This window comes from Phoca vitulina, unplaced genomic scaffold (genome assembly GCF_004348235.1).
Source record: "Phoca vitulina isolate PV1807 unplaced genomic scaffold, GSC_HSeal_1.0 scaffold70, whole genome shotgun sequence".
NCBI classification, from domain to species: Eukaryota; Metazoa; Chordata; class Mammalia; order Carnivora; family Phocidae; genus Phoca; species Phoca vitulina.
In genome coordinates this window covers 906,248-923,841 of record NW_022589773.1, presented here as the reverse complement: position 1 = coordinate 923,841, position 17,594 = coordinate 906,248, and the positions used below count along the sequence as shown (strand labels likewise).

Here is a 17,594-nt window from a genome sequence, read left to right as displayed (position 1 = left end):
GATGGGGAGAAGAAGTCGGGAGGTCAGGGGCCTCTTTGTGGAGGTGCCATGGGAGCTGAGGCCCGAGGAAGAAGGCAGAGCCCCCCTTGGGTAGAGGAGGGTGGCTCGGCTTTTATGCCACAGTCTCCCTGACCATGTCCACTGCCAACTTTAAATTTCTAGATTGCAGGGAAATTAAAATTCTCTCTACGAACTTCAGTGTTTTATAATGGAATGTATTTTATTCATCACTGAAGGAACTCTTACGGTTGAAAGTTGTTACCTTCAATGATTTCTGTAGAAGCAATACTTGTCTGTTTTCCTTATAAACTATAGCTGGGTGAAAGCTAATGTTGGGGTGGACCTTTTCTATTCATTTGCCCTCTTACCTCCGAGAGGCAGCAGGATGGAGTGAGAAGGGCCCGAGTATTGGCATCTGATAGGCCTTTAGTGTGCTTCCTGGCTCTGCCTTTGCCTGGGCAGGTGGCCCTGGGAAAATAACCGGACCTCTGACCTTTGTGGTACCATTTTTAGAATGGGGTAATGCCACCAACCTGCTTCACGGAGGTCCAGCCTGGTGATGTATATGAGTGCCTGGCACCGTGGCTGTGGCCGGCCTGCTCTTTTCTGTTGCTCTTCGTTCTTTGTGTCCTTCCAGATTCTTTGCCTCAGACTGCTTTATCACATGTATGACTTCGGGTCTCTTTGTCGTCTTATCTCTTAGTGACCAGTTTAGTAACTGTTTGGAGGTCATATTCAACAGAGTGCGTGCCTCGGAGTCCATGGGACTCCTTTAGTGCAGTGGAGAGCCCATTCTTCTGTGAGCACTCCATTTGTTGTAGTCGAAAAACAGGGAAAATCACATACTCTTTTCTGCCCTTTTCCCCTCTCCATCCATTTAATCTGTGTGCTCATTCCTTCATCGTACACTTACCAAGCACGCATGCTCTGCTGCCATCAGTCCCACCACTTCTTCCAGCCACGTATGTGAGGAGCAGATTTGTGGTTGGTGTTGGAGCCCTGACCGGGGCCCCCTCCCCTTTTAACTTCATGTGTGGTTCGTTATAATATCTGGCTCAGCTCGGCTCCCTGCGATTCTTCACCGCACAGCTCTGGTAGGGCATGATCATCGCTCTTCCTTCGCTCCATCTGTTTTCTTTGCCCTTCCTTCCCGTGTTCCCCAACTCCGTCAAGCACAGAGAAAATCTCCCCCTGATGCTCCCTCGCAGTCCTCTGGCCTTTTTCAGCTCTTCCTGACCTTGACTCCTGTTGTACCTACAGTGTTACTCCATTGCTCCAGGTAAGTATTTTAGGTGTGAAGTAGAATTGACATACAAGGAACTGCACAGGTTTACAGTACAGAAGATGGTAACACTGGGTGTACCCGTACACCGTGAAACCCCCACCACAGCCAAGACAATGGGTGTATCCGTCCACCATCTAGGTTTCCTCAGGCCCCTTCCTCATGCCTCCCTTCCTCCCTCCTCTGCCCTCCTTCCTAGGAAACCACTGGGTATCTTCTTCGGTGAAATATGTTAACATCTTTTGTTCACTTTAAAAATTAGGTAGTTTTCTTGTTATGGAGGGGTTTTTTTTGTTTTAAATACAGGTTTGTTTTTTTTTAAAGATTTATTTATTTATTTTAGAGAGAGAGAGCGCGCAATTGAGCAATTGAGCAAGAGGGACAGAGGGAGAGAGAGAGAGAATCTCAAGCCGACTCCGCACAGAGCCCGACGACCTTGAGATCATGACCTGAGCGGAAGCCAAGACTCGGACGCTTAACCGACTATGCCACCCAGGCACCCCTGTTAGGGAGTTTTGAGAGCTCTTTATATATTCTGTTTTTAAAATTCTCTCCCACACTGTGACTTGTCTTTTCAGTCTCCTAACAGTGTATTTTGAAGAGTAGAGAGTTTTCATTTTGATGAAGTCCAATTTGTCAATTTTTCTTTAATGGATCAGACTTTTGGCATCTAAGGAATCTTTGCTTAATCCAAGGTCACAAAGATTTTTCTGCTGTTTTCTTCTGTAAGTTTTATTTGTTTTAGATTTTACATTTAGGATCCATTTTTGCAAGATATGGATCAAAGTTCATATTTTTTTGCAGGTGGATATCCAGTTGTTCTAGCACCGTTTGTTGAAAAGACTATTTGTTCTCCATTGAATTGCCTTTGCACTTTGTCCCAAATTGGTTTACTGTATTTGTGTGGCTTTATTTCTGGGCTCTCTGGTTTGTTCCATTGATTACTTTATGCCAGTATTACATTGTTTTGGTGACTATTGCTTTATAATAAGTCTTGAAATCAAGTAATATTAGTTCTTCAACTTTGTTGTTGTTTTTTTTTAATTTTATTATGTTATGTTAATCACCATACATTACATCATTAGTTTCTGATGTAGTGTTCCATGATTCATTGTTTGCATATAACAGCCAGTGCTCCATTCAATATGTGCCCCCTTTTATACCCATCACCAGGCTAACCCATCCCCCCACCCCCTCCCCTCTAGAACCCTCAGTTTGTTTCTCAGAGTCCATAGTCTCTCATGGTTCGTCTCCCCCTCCGATTTCCCCCCCTTCATTTTACCCTTCCTACTATCTTCTTCTTTTTTTTACATATAATGTATTATTAGTTTCAGAGGTAGAGGTCTGTGATTCAACAGTCTTACACAATTCACAGTGCTCACCATAGCACATACCCTCCCCAATGTCTATCACCCAGCCACCCTCCCTCTGACCCCCTACCACTCCAGCAACCCTCAGTTTGTTTCCTGAGATTAAGAATTCCTCATATCAGTGAGGTCATATGATACATGTCTTTCTCTGTTTGACTTATTTCGCTCAGCATAATACCCTCCAGTTCCATCCACGTTGTTGCAAATGGCAAGATTTCATTCCTTTTGATGGCTGTATAATATTCCATTGTATATATAGACCACATTTTCTTTATCCATTCATCTGTTGATGGACATCTTGGCTCTTCCATAGTTTGGCTATTGTGGACATTGCTGCTATAAACATCGGAGTGCACATACCCCTTTGGATCACTACATTTGTATCTTTGGGGTAAATACCCAGTAGTGCAATTGCTGGATCGTATGGTAGCTCTATTTTCAACTTTTTGAGGAACCTCCATACTGTTTTCCAGAGTGGCTGCACCAGCTTGCATTCCCACCAACAGTGTAGGAGGGTTCCCCTTTCTCCGCATCCCTGCCAACATCTGTCGTTTCCTGACTTGTTAATTTTAGCCTTTCTGACTGGTGTGAGGTGGTATCTCATCGAGGTTTTGATTTGGATTTCCCTGATACCGAGTGATGTTGAGCACTTCTTCATGTGTCTGTTGGCCATTTGGATGTCTTCTTTGGAATAATGTCTGTTCATGTCTTCTGCCCATTTCTTGATTGAATTATTTGTTCTTTGGGTGATGAATTTGATAAGTTCTTTATAGGTTTTGGATACTAGCCCCTTATCTGATATGTCATTTGCAAATATCTTCTCCCATTCTGTCGGTTGTCTTTTGGTTTTGTTGACTGTTTCCTTTGCTGTGCAAAAGCTTTTTATCCTGATGAAGTCCCAATAGTTCATTTTTGCCCTTGCTTCCCTTGCCTTTGGCGATGTTTCTAGGAAGAAGTTGCTGCGGCTGAGGTCGAAGAGGTTGCTGCTGTGTTCTCCTTTAGGATTTTGATGGACTCCTGTCTCACATTTAGGTTGAAAGAACTTTGTTGTTTTTCAAAATTGTCTTGGCTATTTTAGATCCTTTAATTTCCATAGAATTAGCTTGTCAGTTTCTTAAAAACAAAAAGAAAAAAACAAAAAACCCAAACATTCTGGGGGGTTGATTTGGTTTCATTGCATTTATAGATCAATTTGGGGAGAATTGGCATCTTAACAATAATGAATAATTTGATCCATTTATTCTCCATTTATTTAGGTCTTCTTTAATTTCTCTTAGCAATGTTTTGTAGTGTACAACATAAAGATCTTATAAATCTTTCCTCAGATTCATTCCTAAGTATTTGATATTTTAATGCTCCTCTAAACAGTGTTGTTAAAACTTTCAATTTCTGGTTGTCCATTGTGAATATATAGAAATACACTTGATTTTTACATATAGATCTTATACCCTATCTTATTGTTTACATTGTTCATACTCAGCAGCTTTTTTGGTAGATTCCATCAGATTTTCTAAGTAAATGGTATGTAATCTATGAATAAAGACAGCTTTACTTCTATCTTTCTGGTGTGAATGATCACTTTGTTTTTCTCTCCTTATTGCACTGGTTAGAACAAGAAAAGGGAGAGCAGACATCCTTGTCTATAATTTCTGTCTCAACAAGAAGTATGATGTTGGTGGCATGCTGTTCATAGAAGCCCTTTATTGAATTTTGCGCATGTTCCTGGTTGGCTAAGAGTTATTTTAATTAGGAATGGAATGTTGGATTTCATCAAATGTTTTTCTGTATCTATTGAAATGATCATGGCTTTTTTCTTTTTTAGAACATCAATGTGGTGAATTACATTGATTTTCAAGTATTAAAACACACTTGTACTCTGGGGATAAACCTCATTTATTTATGATGTATTTTCATTTTTGAATCTTGTTGAATTCATTTTGCTAAATTTTGTTTATTATTTTTGCATCCATACTCATAAAAGATACTGGTTTGTGGTTTTCTCTTAATGTGTTTGATTTTTGTATCAGGCCAGTGCTGGCCTCATAGAATGAGTTGGGAAAGCTTCCCTCCCTTTCAGTTTCCTGGAAGTTTGTGATGAGTTGGTCTGAACCACCACCATCTGCCTAAGTTACTGTAGTGACCCCCTACCCGATCTCTTGGCATCTTGACAGGTTGGGAATGGAAAGAGCTACATGGTGATAATTTCCTTTATTGAACTCTGAATAAAATGTTTTTAAACCATAAAAGTTGTTTAAGGTTGTGGCCCTGGATTTAGTGAGAAGACTTGCCTAGTTACATCGGGGTCCACTTCAGTGCCAGGAAGGCTGTCCGAGGTAGCGCCTCATTGGGAGCCTTCCCGTCTTCATCCACCTGTGAAGTGGCGACATTGCTGCCTCACCTGTGGAGCTGGATGAAGTCAAGAGACGCGCTTAGAAAAGGTTACCATGAGTGAAGATGTTACTCTTCTCCTACACATTTCCTCCTAAGCATAGAATATTTAATTTACATGGATTATTTAATTTATATGGATTATTTAATTTACTTGGGTAATTTAATATAATCCTCACATTAATCCAATAGGGAAATGAAGGCTCCAAGTAAGTTGTCTCAGCTAGACAGCCAGTAAGTGGGTCGCAAGACCCTGTAACTCAGGCAGGTGTTCAGACACGGGGTCATGTCTCCCCTGCAGAGAGGCCTTACCTTACCCCCTGTCTAACTCAGTTCCTGTCACATCTCCCTGTCAGCTTCTCCCTGTATTACTTCCTGAGGTCGTCTTACCTCCTGTCTTCCCCCACCAGCATGCGCGTTTGTCTGCCTTGCTCCTGCTCTGCCCCCTGTGCTCAGGACTGTTGGTAGTGGGCTAGCAGGGGATAGCTGCACACTCAATTTCTCTGGCTAGTAACATAATTTATTTGAATACTAAACACAGGGCACAAAGTTCCATACTTTGCGAAGAGAAAAAGGACATTTGAAGATGTCTGGGCTCCTGGGACCTGCAGCCCCTGACCTCCTGGGGTGCCCCTTGCCATTCACTGATCCAGGCAGGACACGTGTGAGAAGAACCAGCCCATGTGGAAGCACTTAGCATAGAAATTTGCAGGTGATGTGATTTGAATTCAGGTAAAGGTGTAAGCTCTTGGAAAAAGGACAAACCCACTGGACCTTCCTGGGCCCTGATGACATGATAGGGTTCAGGCAAGCATGTGGGCCCTTGGCTCTTGCCATATCTTTTAATAAATAACAGCAATAACTACTTAAACTAGTTATTAGATGTGCCCTGGCCTCCTGTCACAACATGAGTAATAGTCTTAGAGGCGTCTCTCCTGGTGATGTGTGCATGTCGGCTTTCAGTTCCGCAGGTTTCAATTCCAAAAGAGCCGTACCTCCAAAGTCATTTGGTTTACTTCCGCCATCCCTTCTTGCCCTCCCTGTGTGGGAGACTTGGGATCAGCCTTACTTTGACACAAAACATTTCTTGCTCTATGGGGTTTTGAAGAACCTGTTTAAATCATTAAATATTTTTTTTTTTTTTTTTTTAGGAAAAACGTAAGGCTGAGGAAGCCCTCAGTGACCTCAGACGTCAGTATGAAACAGAAGTAGGGGATTTACAGGTGACAATAAAGAAACTCAAAAAGGTATGTTTGTGGCAGCGAGGCTTCTAGGAATAGCCTCAGTGTATCAGTGTGTTTAAGTTATTAGCAACTAAAGACATTGGGAATCATATTAAAGCAGCAGTTGGAATCAGATTTCAGGGTCAAACTGGGCTCCCTGGAAAGATGGATTTTTAAAGGTCCCTAATTTTCTTTTCCGTTTCAAGGGCAACCTATCTTCTGCACAGGTCTAATAAATATTTCTGACCCCTTGAACAGTTGTCCATCAAACCCCAGTTTTCCTTCCTCAGGTGCCCTCAATGCCCACATGTTCAGTGGACTCTGCTCATGACAGGAGGGATCCTGTCTTTACTGGTCACGTATTCCTGTATCCTTGCCCCCAGCTAACCGCAAGGTACATGGTCAGTATTCAGTGAATATTTATTAAATGAAGTAAATGCTCTTCTTCTATGCAGAAAGTTCCAGATCTAGGGGACCCCTGATCAGCAGGAGGTGGGAGAGAACTTGCTGAAATGTGAGCAAAAGTGTGATTGGGTTTGGCCTTTGCTGTGTTTGGTTTCTAATGAGTAGGGTTTGTTTCACCCAGTGGTATGCTGGTAGCTACTTAACAATGGGCTCTGGAGGGGGGAGGGGGTCAGGGAGGAATCTGTAATATTTGCTGATTTCCACGGTGTTAATGCTTCCACCATTAACAATTTCAAGCTACCAAGTTGACGTGACTGAGTGCAGAGTTTGGGAAGAGGTGCGTCACATTGGCTCTCACCCGCCGGCACAGGCTGTCTGCTGCATGGTACTGGATCCACCTCTTGCGTGTGGATTGTCTCTATAACGAGTGGAAATACCTTGGCTAAACTGAAAATTGATACTTAAAAAAGAATCATCCCTGAAAGTGGCATTGTGACTTTGGGCACATCACTTTGCTTCTCTGGTTGTTCATGTGATAACCTTTAATGCCGTTTCCAATGTTTATATTCAATGAGATTAAGGGACGACTAGCTGTGTTTTGTAGGCTATTGCAATTCAAACCTCTGGGATTATTAAAAATCCTCCCCAATAACCTTCTTGGGAAATTATGATCACTGTCAACCTTTTCTCTAATTGACAGAGGCCATTAGACCAGACATAAGATGCTTGAATTGCAGAATTTGAACGGACCAGTCCCTTGTTGATGCCAGAGTCACAGATTCTCCTAGCCCCGGTTCTCGGTTATTTTCCTGTCTTCCCACATCTTTAGGCTAGAAGCAAGTTATACAGAAAAGACACAAAATTTCTTGCCACGATGAGGCATATGATGACGACCACATAGGCCCTGAACAGTAAGAGTCAGAAGTGATGGGACCGGAGTTCTCATCGAGACGATGCTACTTTGTTCCTGTTATACCTGGGACAATTGGCTTCATTATCTTATCATTTCGTTTCTCATTTGTAAAATGGGATTAATAATGGACTGTCCTGCCTAACCGTAATAGCTGAGACGTTACTGACTTTATAGTTTCTTCAGCTCTTTTTCATAATTTTTAATTCTCAAACTTTTTCTGAGGATAGGTAAGTCTCCTGCTTTCACAGCTGAGGACACCGAGTTCTAGAGTCACAGAGCTAATAAGCCGTGGAGTTGTCTTGCTACACAGTTTGCGCTTTCTCACTTGTACCAGACTTCCCGCCGGCTCGGGAGCTTGTTCTGCAAGAGAACAGACGGTGATTTACGTGAGGGAATGTTAAAGGCTTAAACTGGAAAAGTTTACAAAATTGATATGACTGCCATTACCCTATGCCATGGATTCTGAGGAACTAGTTTTTTCCCTCCAGTTTTTTTTCTCTGAAATTAGCATGCATCTGAAAAAATCAAGGGCTCTTCTCAGAGTCAGCCAAGTGGCAGTCATGGCCTTGGTGTGTGAAAACCTTTAGTTGATGCATCTGGTAAGATGAAGAAAATCCAGCATCAGATTACTTAGGCTTTGACTTAGAATTGATGAAATATAGCATTCATTTTGGTCAGTGCGTAACTACTCAGTTAATGGAAACCCACGGATCCTCACCGTTCCCAGGGACTGTCAGGAAACAAAAAGACATTTTTGTTGTCCATGTTAGAGATCTCCTGAGCTGGTTTAAAGTCCGGTAATACTAACAAGTCAACCAGAAAGCAAAGCTCCGGTGTATATTCATAGAGAATTGTGTGCGTATGTCACTAGCTTCCTATCACACTTAAATGTTATTGATTCCAGTTATTTTAATAAGCATTTACTGGAGTCACTGTGAAGAAAACAGGTGAATCTGACACTAACTCTGCTGTTAAAAATCTTAGACTCTGGTAGGAGAGATAAGGCATTCATAGATAATTATAATACAGGATAGAAAATGTTAAGTGCAGCTAAATTTCTAGGAGAATATAAAGGTCCAACTCATAGGCAACATAACTGAAAAGGCTAAGTTAAATCGCTTAATAGTTGAATGGTTTCCCAAAAGGACTTCTCAGTTGTTTCGAAAGAAATTCATTAAGCGATAAAACCCCCTTTTTAAATGCTTAAATTATTGAAAGCAAATTTTCAAATCTTCATGGATTATATGTAGCTTAATAATTTACAAAGTTGTAAAATGTTGAAAATGGAAGACTTTTAGAATTCCCATATCTGTATATTCAAGGATACTCATAAACTTAACTGAATCAATCCAAAGTGAGTTTGTAAATGCACAGCCTTTATTTGCTCTTTCAGCTAGAAGAACAGTCGAAACACGTAAGTCAAAAAGAAGATGTGGCTGCATTAAAAAAGCAAATTTATGATTTATCAATGGTAAGAATCACCTTTCATTTACAGAAATACATTTCCTCTTCAACGACTAGACATAATCATTGCTGTTTATCAGTGTTCCGGGGATGGAGAGAAATTAGTACTGCAGTTAGAGAAAGCCTTTGATGTACCTTTGACCAAAGGTGTTATTCAGGCTTTTACCCTCAAGGATACCCCACCTATTGTGAATGCTTTTATTTATTTCTTACTCAAAGCAATGACGGCATGGCCCTTGCACTTCACATAGTTAACCCTGCATTCCTACAATTTCAGCTCTGGTCTGTGTCCCTGGCTTTGTGAGATGAAGTTATAATTGCCCTTTTCTTCCTCCAGCGTTCCTCTTTCTGCCCATTTCCCCCCTTGATGACCCTATCTTTGGTGTTTCTGTTGCCAAGTTGTCAGCATTTGCATCTGTTTTTTCATCATCATTAAGTCGTCTTTGTTTTGTTTGTAGGTGGACTCTAGAAGTTGAAAGCTACTAGTGAACATTTCCTTTATTAGGACTCTAAATATTCTCATTGCAGAGCCCAGAAGTGAGCCAGCTGTGCTATAAGTGTGTTTCTTTCTCTCCAGTCATTATCCCCGTACCGCTCAGAAGAGAAGGCTCCCAGCTTCATGGTCAAGTTGGAATGCACCATCAGTTCCAAATTCTGCCCCTTCTTAGTTGGCTCTGTATTTGGATCATGACTTTCTGGTAGAATTGCTTATTTTTCTTGCATTTCCTGGTTGAGTTTTTGGTTTCTTGTAAAAAGAAACTCTGGCATCCTCAGGATATCATCCACTGATGCCTTCCAACTTTTTTTTTTTTATTCTTCCCAATGTGTGGAATTTGTTTTTTCTCCTTGAAAATGTTAATTCTAGAGTCTACAGAATTTCAGTTCTTACTGGACTGATAGTTTTTTTAACTCACTACCCATACGTCATCCTGGAATTTCTGAGCATTTTAGGTAGCTGGCGTAGGATTCCTGTGCAGCTAGGTAAATAGATCTGTTTACCTCAGGGCCTCCTCCCTGAGAGAGTGTTTTCCTAGGAGCTGTGTGTGAAGCTGGCTGTCGGACTGGGGGACCCCTGATGACCAGAAGGAGTGGGATATGGATATTCAGAGAGAAGCCTCAGCACACTGTATAGGGGTCATTCGGTTCTTTTTCTGTGTTTTTTTTTTTTTTTTTTTAAGATTTTATTGTTTGAGAGAGAGAGAGAGCAAGTGAGGGCAGAGGGAGAGGCAGAGAATCTGAAACAGACTCCACGCTGAGCAGAGCCTGAGTGGGGCTCTGTCTCATGACCCTGAGATCAGGACTTGAGCCAGAACCAGGAGTTGGATGCTTAACTGACAGCACCACCCAGGCACCCAATTCAGTTCTTTTTAAAAAGACAAGCCCTGTCTTACAGCCTTAGGAATCGACTCTATCTGCTATTCTTTGCTAGTATTAGAGGGGATGGCCTGGGGCTGGGGGCCGAGTTCCTTAATACACAAATTTAACCTGTAAGCCCCATTTCTGACTGTTCGGGGGTTCTGCCTGGCTAATTGCCTCCTCCTTTGCTCTATAGCACAATCTTCCCCCATGCCTCTTCCAGACCTCCTGTGCTCCTGCTCTCTTCTCTTTTGTCAGCACATTTCCACACAATTTCCATCTTCCAGAAATGTATTTAATTCATTTGACTGTTGGGGGGCCCCTCTTGCATTCTTGTAACTTGTATTGGTTTATCTCATGTTATTTGGCATTTCATGTGAATGAGGTCTCCAAAAGGAAGGAAGAGTGCTCAGTCCATCATTACGCACCAGAAGCCTCCAGTGTGTTTTTGTTTTCTTTTTTTAGGAAAACATAGACATTTTTTAAACTATACTAGTTTATTTTTAAGCACAAAACTTACAAATGTTAGGTGATAGGATTTATTGTAAAAACTAGCCAGTCTGCCTGGTGATAGGTACTATTAATTCCACAGAATATTTTCAGTAGATTCATAGCTCTCATTGAATAAAACAGATGTTTACATATTTGATCTGAGTTAATTTGCCAGTAACATGTTAAAGTATGTCATGATCATGATTTGACTGGTGTTTTTTGGCACCAGATGTCAAACATTAAAAAAAGAACAACTTCAAGGATTTAGCTTTTTGAGACTTTAATACTTTATGATAATTTCAGATCACCTTGAATTGATAACTAGTTCTTTGAACACCAAGATTTGAAGAACTATGGAGGTGTAGGTTTGGGGTGCGAGGTTCCACTACACTTGACTCTCCTGGGTGGAAGACACCCCGAATCTAATGGCCTGCGCTGTTCCTTTTCTCCAGGAAAATCAGAAAGTTAAGAAAGATCTTTTAGAAGCACAGACAAACATAGCCTTTCTTCAGAGTGAATTAGATGCTTTGAAAAGTGATTATGCTGATCAGACTCTGAATTCAGAAAGGTATGAAACTTTGCATTTTATTCTTTAGTTTGAGTGGAATGTTTATTTAGATGACCATCCGTGTGAATGAAGTCAGCTACGTAATCATAAAGGGTTATTTATTGACCTTGCTGGTATGTTCTTTGCTTTCCAAAGATACCGCTTTCAGTGTCCTATTTCCTGGTGATTTTTGTGTTTTAAATTTTTTTTAAGAAAAATACTAATTAGTTTAATTATTGACTGCTTTGGAGAGTGCAGGGCTTAATAGATGTTTGAATTATTGGGAACAGAAGAATATACCTAAAGTATCGGGAGTCAGTGCTAATTGAAGTGCACACACACACACAGGCATGCATTTATGTATATATGCAAATACCTATATAAATATCTGAATATATATATATGGATATTTATAAAGGTATTTACATTCACATATTTGCATGTAATATGGATATATATGCATACAAAATACATACATACACGTGTGTGTGTGTGTGTGCGTGTGTGTATAAACATGTACACTTGGGAAAAGTATCCTTTTTGCTTTGTTTGCTTGCAAACTTTAATCACAATTAAGGTCCTGTAATGGTCAGCAGTGAAACATTTAAGTACTTACTGTATACAGGTTCCTCAGCTACAGAAGGAGTTATGAGTGTGAAATAAATAAATAAATAAATAAATAAATAAATAAATATAAAAATACAAGCAAAGATGTGATCTCTGCTCTGTGAGAACTTCAGATTCGTGGAGAAAGTCACAAAGCTGAAGGGTTGTGGAGTTCGCGTAGGAGCTCAGCAGTGTCAGAAGCAATCCCAGCAGCAGTGGCGCAGGTTGGGTCCTTTGCCATGTGATGGTAGATAGTGTCCTTTTGATTCAGGAGCGGTGAAGAGCTTTATTAAAGAGGAGACGCTTGAGGTTGGCTTGGGAGGAGCTGATTTGTGTCGGTCAAGGGGGGCAGGGGTAACGTGCGTAGAACTTTCCTAGCATCAACTCTTGCAATCCACAGAATACCCTGTGAGATAGGGACTTTTAGTCTTCCCATTTCAGAGGGGAGAAGAGAGTCTCAGAGCTGTTCCAGGTGAGGCAGTAAGCAAGGCAGAGGCAAGAACAGAGAGACAGATAAGACTGTTTTGGAGGACAGTGGTCAGACCTCTGGACAGGAAAAGGTATTTTGAATAGCAAAGTAAAAGTTAAACAAAATTTAAAAATTTAAAAGCTAGTTTAAGGCTATAATGGAAGGGCCCAGCATTTTTGGCTAAGGAACTTAAATTCCTATCGTCAATTGGGAACCTCTTAGCTTTATCATCAAGAGAGTGAGCGGACAGGTTATTGTGGATAACAGTTGAGAGCCTGAGAGTCTTTGGTTTGTCTGCTTAGAAATGGGGCTGAGGTGGAATAGGGGCTGGTGGTGAGTGGCTAATATTCTCAGGAAACGTTATGGGGAGGAGGCCAAGGCTTTGTAATAAAGCAAAAGGAATCGCTGAGCATGGGTTTATGGCAGGCTGAGAAAGCCCAGTCCTGTGGACTCCTCTGTGGTTTAGGGTGAGGCGGGGAGGGCCAGGTGGGGTGAGGAGAAGGAATCACCAGGAAGGAGGAAAATAGCTGCGTTAGGATTGCATGAGGCAGGGAAGGAGCAGGGAAGGGTCAGAGGGGAGAGAGCACGCTGGATTGAAGGGACTGTTAATGAGTCCCTGGGGAGAGGGGGCTTAGCAGAAGGTGAAGGGTCAAGACGTCCTATGAGGAGCGGAGCTGGGTTTGGGAGGGAGAGCAGGACCTCGCACAGGAAAGGGGGGGCGTGCGGGCGTGTGGGGCTGCTGAAGGCACAGAGGGACTAAGCGAGAGCCCCAGGAGATAGAAAACCATGGCCAAGGACACAGGTCTTTGAGAAAGGTGAAAGGGGGTCTGGGAGGGTAGGTGTAAGGCAGGACTGGATATCTAATTCTCGTTCAAACATAAAATATGGTTTTACAGGGATCTGGAAATAATCCGAGAGTACACAGAAGATCGAAATAGTCTTGAGAGGCAAATTGAAATACTCCAGTAAGTTCTCATATAAAACGCTCATTACATTTACATTTTCCTGATGTTTTGTGAATAAGACACATGCCCCATGTCACATGAGTTGCCATATTCTCAAGACTGGGTTTGCAGGTCCATGCGTGTTTCTTCTCGCTGTGGTGCATTCAGCACTTGGCTTTCTCCTGCTTTTAATCCTAAATAAACTATTCAAATCCAGGGACTAGAGTCTGATTCTCTCAAAGTCCTCGCAAGTCAGGTGAGATGTTATTATACCTCCATAAAGACTCCGAGTTCTGACCTCAGCAGCTGTGTCTACAGCCCAGCACACCGGGAGGCTGTCAGGAATCTGCTGTTAGCTCACGTCACAGCACTAGACACACGCGATCATTCTTGCCCAACGTATTGTTCTTGGTGAGACGGCTATTTTTCTTAGGTTTTTTTTTTTTTTTTAAACCCTACTGGAAATATTATATCTGCTCTGTCAACTTCACACCCGTGTTACCATAATTCCAGCCTCTGAGGGCCTTCTCCACAAACCCTCCCCCTCCTCTACTCCCATGCTCTTTTTTACTCATGTATGTTCTTCTGGTTTGTCTTCCCAAAGGAAGTAAGGTCAGACTTGGCAAGTTTGTTTTCACCATGCCTGTTAAGTCTCACCAGTGGCAGTTACAGAGTTGACATATTACAATAATCCTGCTCATTCATTTATTCATTCATCCAGCAGGTTTTCATTCAGCAACTTTTACGGGTCAGGTATGCCAGGAGCTGAGGATAGAGCGGCAAGTAAAAAGAAAAGGAAAAAAAAGTCTCTTTATGGGGCTCATCTAGGGGAAGAAGATGGAAATTGATCACTAATTATAGAAATAAACATAAAATGCCAAAGGAGAAGTGGGACAGAGGGAAGGGGTGTACCTGCTAGGGCATATAGTACAGAGATTCCTCCTACCCAGGAAGGTCCAGGAAGTGTTCTGGCGGATACAACTGAGCTGAGATCTGAAGGATGGATCAGCCTTAAGTAGGGAAAGATGGGCCACTCTCAAGCGCTATTGTCCTCCGTTTGTAGAAGAGGTTGCTGAGGCTCTGACAGGTCAGATGACTCCCATCAGTGATGTGGAAAGTACATGCCTGCATGGGGTTTGAACCCACAGTCAACATCAGAACCTTTCATCAGTACCCTGGTGGACAGTATCAGGCCACGAGGAAGATGTGGGAGTAGCCAGGAGAAAGAAGTGTGACATAACACATCGCTTCCACGCCTGGCTGGGACACGCGCAGGGGGACAGAGAGCAGCACATGGGGCCAGCTGGGGCCCAGCATTTAGGAAGCAGAGACCTGTAGGAAACCTGTTCATATCTTGAAGCTACCTGAGGGAACAGTGGGTTCCAACAGCATAGCTAATTCCTGAAATGCCCCGAGACCTTTAAAAGAGAGGGGATCCCTCAATTAAGTTGTAGTTCTTGTAATGAATTATGATCTCGGTTTATGAGGTTGGAAGGGGAGTGGTAGAAAGTTGCAAGAGGTGGTAAGTAATTCCGCGTTCTGAACTTCACAGCCTGCAAAGAAAGTGGCTTTTAACCCAACTTTCCTTATCTGTTTGTTTGTTTATTTGCTCTGTAGAACAGCTAACCGGAAGTTACATGACAGTAATGACGGCCTTAGGAGTGCCCTTGAAAACAGTTACAGCAAGTTCAACAGATCTTTGGTATGCAGTAGAATTTTATAATACATTTTGTTCTTTCTTGTAGTAGAGTATTTTGATGAAGATCATATATTTTCTTAAAGGGGGAGCTTACAATAATGAGAAACTATTCCATTTAATAAGAGGAGGCAACATTTTCCCAAATTAAAGAAATGCCACCCCTCTGCAGAAATAAATGCCTGGATGTTCACCAACTCTCTGTTAGCTGTTCAGGGAAACCAGAGAAAGACATATAAGGTGTGACCTGGGTCCTGGAAGAGTTTATAGCGTAGTGTAGGGAGTTAAGATGTGCACAGATAGCAATGATATAAGAAAAATTGGGAAATCTTATGGAAGTAGGAAGAAAATACTTCCCATTTCAGAGGAGGGAGAAGGTGCTTCTGGCTGAGGAGTGCACTTAGACACATTGAGTATTCTTTATGGTCGTGAGATGATCAGAGTGGAGGCCTTGGATTTAAAACCCTGCTACAGAAACAAGCTAAGCCCCTCTTGGAATTTTGAGGAACTTCCCCAGACTACATGTGCCCGAAATCCTCTTCTCCCACTTTTGGGGGTCAGCTTCGAGTTTGGGGTTCCTTTGCCATAGCTTTAAGTATGGACAAGTCAGTCACTGAGCCAAATTATAGTTTGAGAAGAGATAAATCCAAAGAAGTTGGTATTGCAGGGTCCTGGCCAATGTGGGGAACCAGGATACCCCTTTATGGCTTATGCAATGGTGTTTGGATCTAAGACACAATGAGGAGAGAGTACTATGGGCAGTTACCTTGGTGTCTGTGCTCACATTTGCTCATGTAGGATACCAAACTTTTAATTACGTTAGAAGTTAATTAGTGTGCTATATATATGTGTGTGTATGTGTATATGTATCATGTATAAATATGGAATAACCAAATGTTGCTTATATACTTTGTGTATTACAGCACATAAATAATATATCACCAGGGAATACAATTTCTAGAAGCAGTCCCAAATTTGATGGTCATTCTCCTCATCCTCTGGGCTATGACAGGTATGGGAATACCTATACTTTTCGTTTGAATTCTGGATCAGAGTGAAAAGGAAAGTAAATTTCCTTAGAGGTGAATTAAAACAGTAGAATCTACTTTGGGCACTAATTTCTATTTTCTACCATGTTATTTTAATTTTCTGAAACATGTAAAGATTCAAAGTAGAAATGTTTCAGAGAGGGCAAAGTGATTTCCTTAAGACATTGTTATGACTTGATTTTATGTATGCTTCCCCTGACCTCATTCCCTCGTTACGTCTTGTTCCTCAGAAGTGAACTCTGAGAACTCTTACAGGGAAACAAGCAGAACTATAGTATAGGATGTTGCCATATATGCAGGATATGATGTGGAGACTCTTGGCATGATCTGCAAATGTTTAATAGCTCAGCATAATATTATGTAAGCTGTGTTCGAGGACAAGGAAACTTTCAAAACAAATAGAAATATGACTAGTAGATGTTTATGAGCTGTTGTATTGAAGGAGTCAGAGAGACTTAATAGAAGTGAGAATTTAGCTCTATTTTGAATCAAATGAAGGATATATTGGTCCTGCCGTAACTTGAGATCTAGCGACAAGGACTGAAAGATCACATGTGTGTACTTGTGTGTATAAATACTATGTCCATTGTTGTTACTTAAAAAGTTAAATTTGGAGCATATCAAACCTTGAAAGTAGAAGTGAATGCATAAACTATGGGCTTCCAGCTCTCCATTTCCAATGCAACTTTCCAATTCATATTCATTCCCTTTGCATTTGAGATCTTTTGCTCTAAAGAATAATGTACTGAGGGTTAAGATGGCAGAGCAATAGGGGGACCCTATGCTTGCCTCGTCCCTCGAACACAGCTAGATAAATATAAAATCTTCCAATATCCGAGAATCGATCTGAATGCTGAGAGAACAAAATGCAGAACTAGAGGGAGAAAAGAAGCCACATCATGGAAGGTAGGAGGTGCAGAGACATGATTCTTTCTCTGGGGAGAAAGAATCGCGGGTGCTGCAGAGGGGAGGGAGCCTTGATCTCGGAGAGAGGAGAGAGAGATAAAGATATAGATGGAAAGCACTGCCCTGGGGATTACGCAAGAGAAACACTTCCCCAAAACCACTGACTGGGAAAGCTAGAGTGGCAAGGTTTTACAAGCAGAGAGCTCAAAGTCCGAAGTTTTAGAAGTCCCTGCCACTGCTGGGTAGAGCCTGGTGGGCATAGCAGTGGTCCTTTGGGGAAGAAGGGCAGAGCCTGGGAGTGGACAGTGTGGTCTGAAGATCCCCTGGGTTGCTGGGGGAGAAACAGTTCCCCTTCTTGGAGTGCATTTGGGAGAGGTGGCATGGCCTCTCAGAGGACAAAGTGCTGGCGGGCACCAATGTGCTGCCCCGTTCACTAGCATAGAAACAGAGACATCTGCTGAGGGCAGCAAACCTTGGGGCCAGC

General features: G+C 42.0%; 1 protein-coding gene across 1 annotated transcript in view; it reads left to right on the top strand.

The window, feature by feature from the left end:
- The window catches only part of RASEF (RAS and EF-hand domain containing), a 76,891-nt gene that overhangs the window by 34,076 nt on the left and 25,221 nt on the right, over positions 1-17,594 (top strand). Inside the window, exons 4-9 of the mRNA XM_032392976.1 lie at positions 6,192-6,287; positions 8,975-9,052; positions 11,346-11,461; positions 13,412-13,480; positions 15,077-15,161; positions 16,079-16,167. Coding sequence (XP_032248867.1) covers positions 6,192-6,287; positions 8,975-9,052; positions 11,346-11,461; positions 13,412-13,480; positions 15,077-15,161; positions 16,079-16,167 — 533 coding nt within the window. The remainder of the gene's footprint in view (positions 1-6,191; positions 6,288-8,974; positions 9,053-11,345; positions 11,462-13,411; positions 13,481-15,076; positions 15,162-16,078; positions 16,168-17,594) is intronic.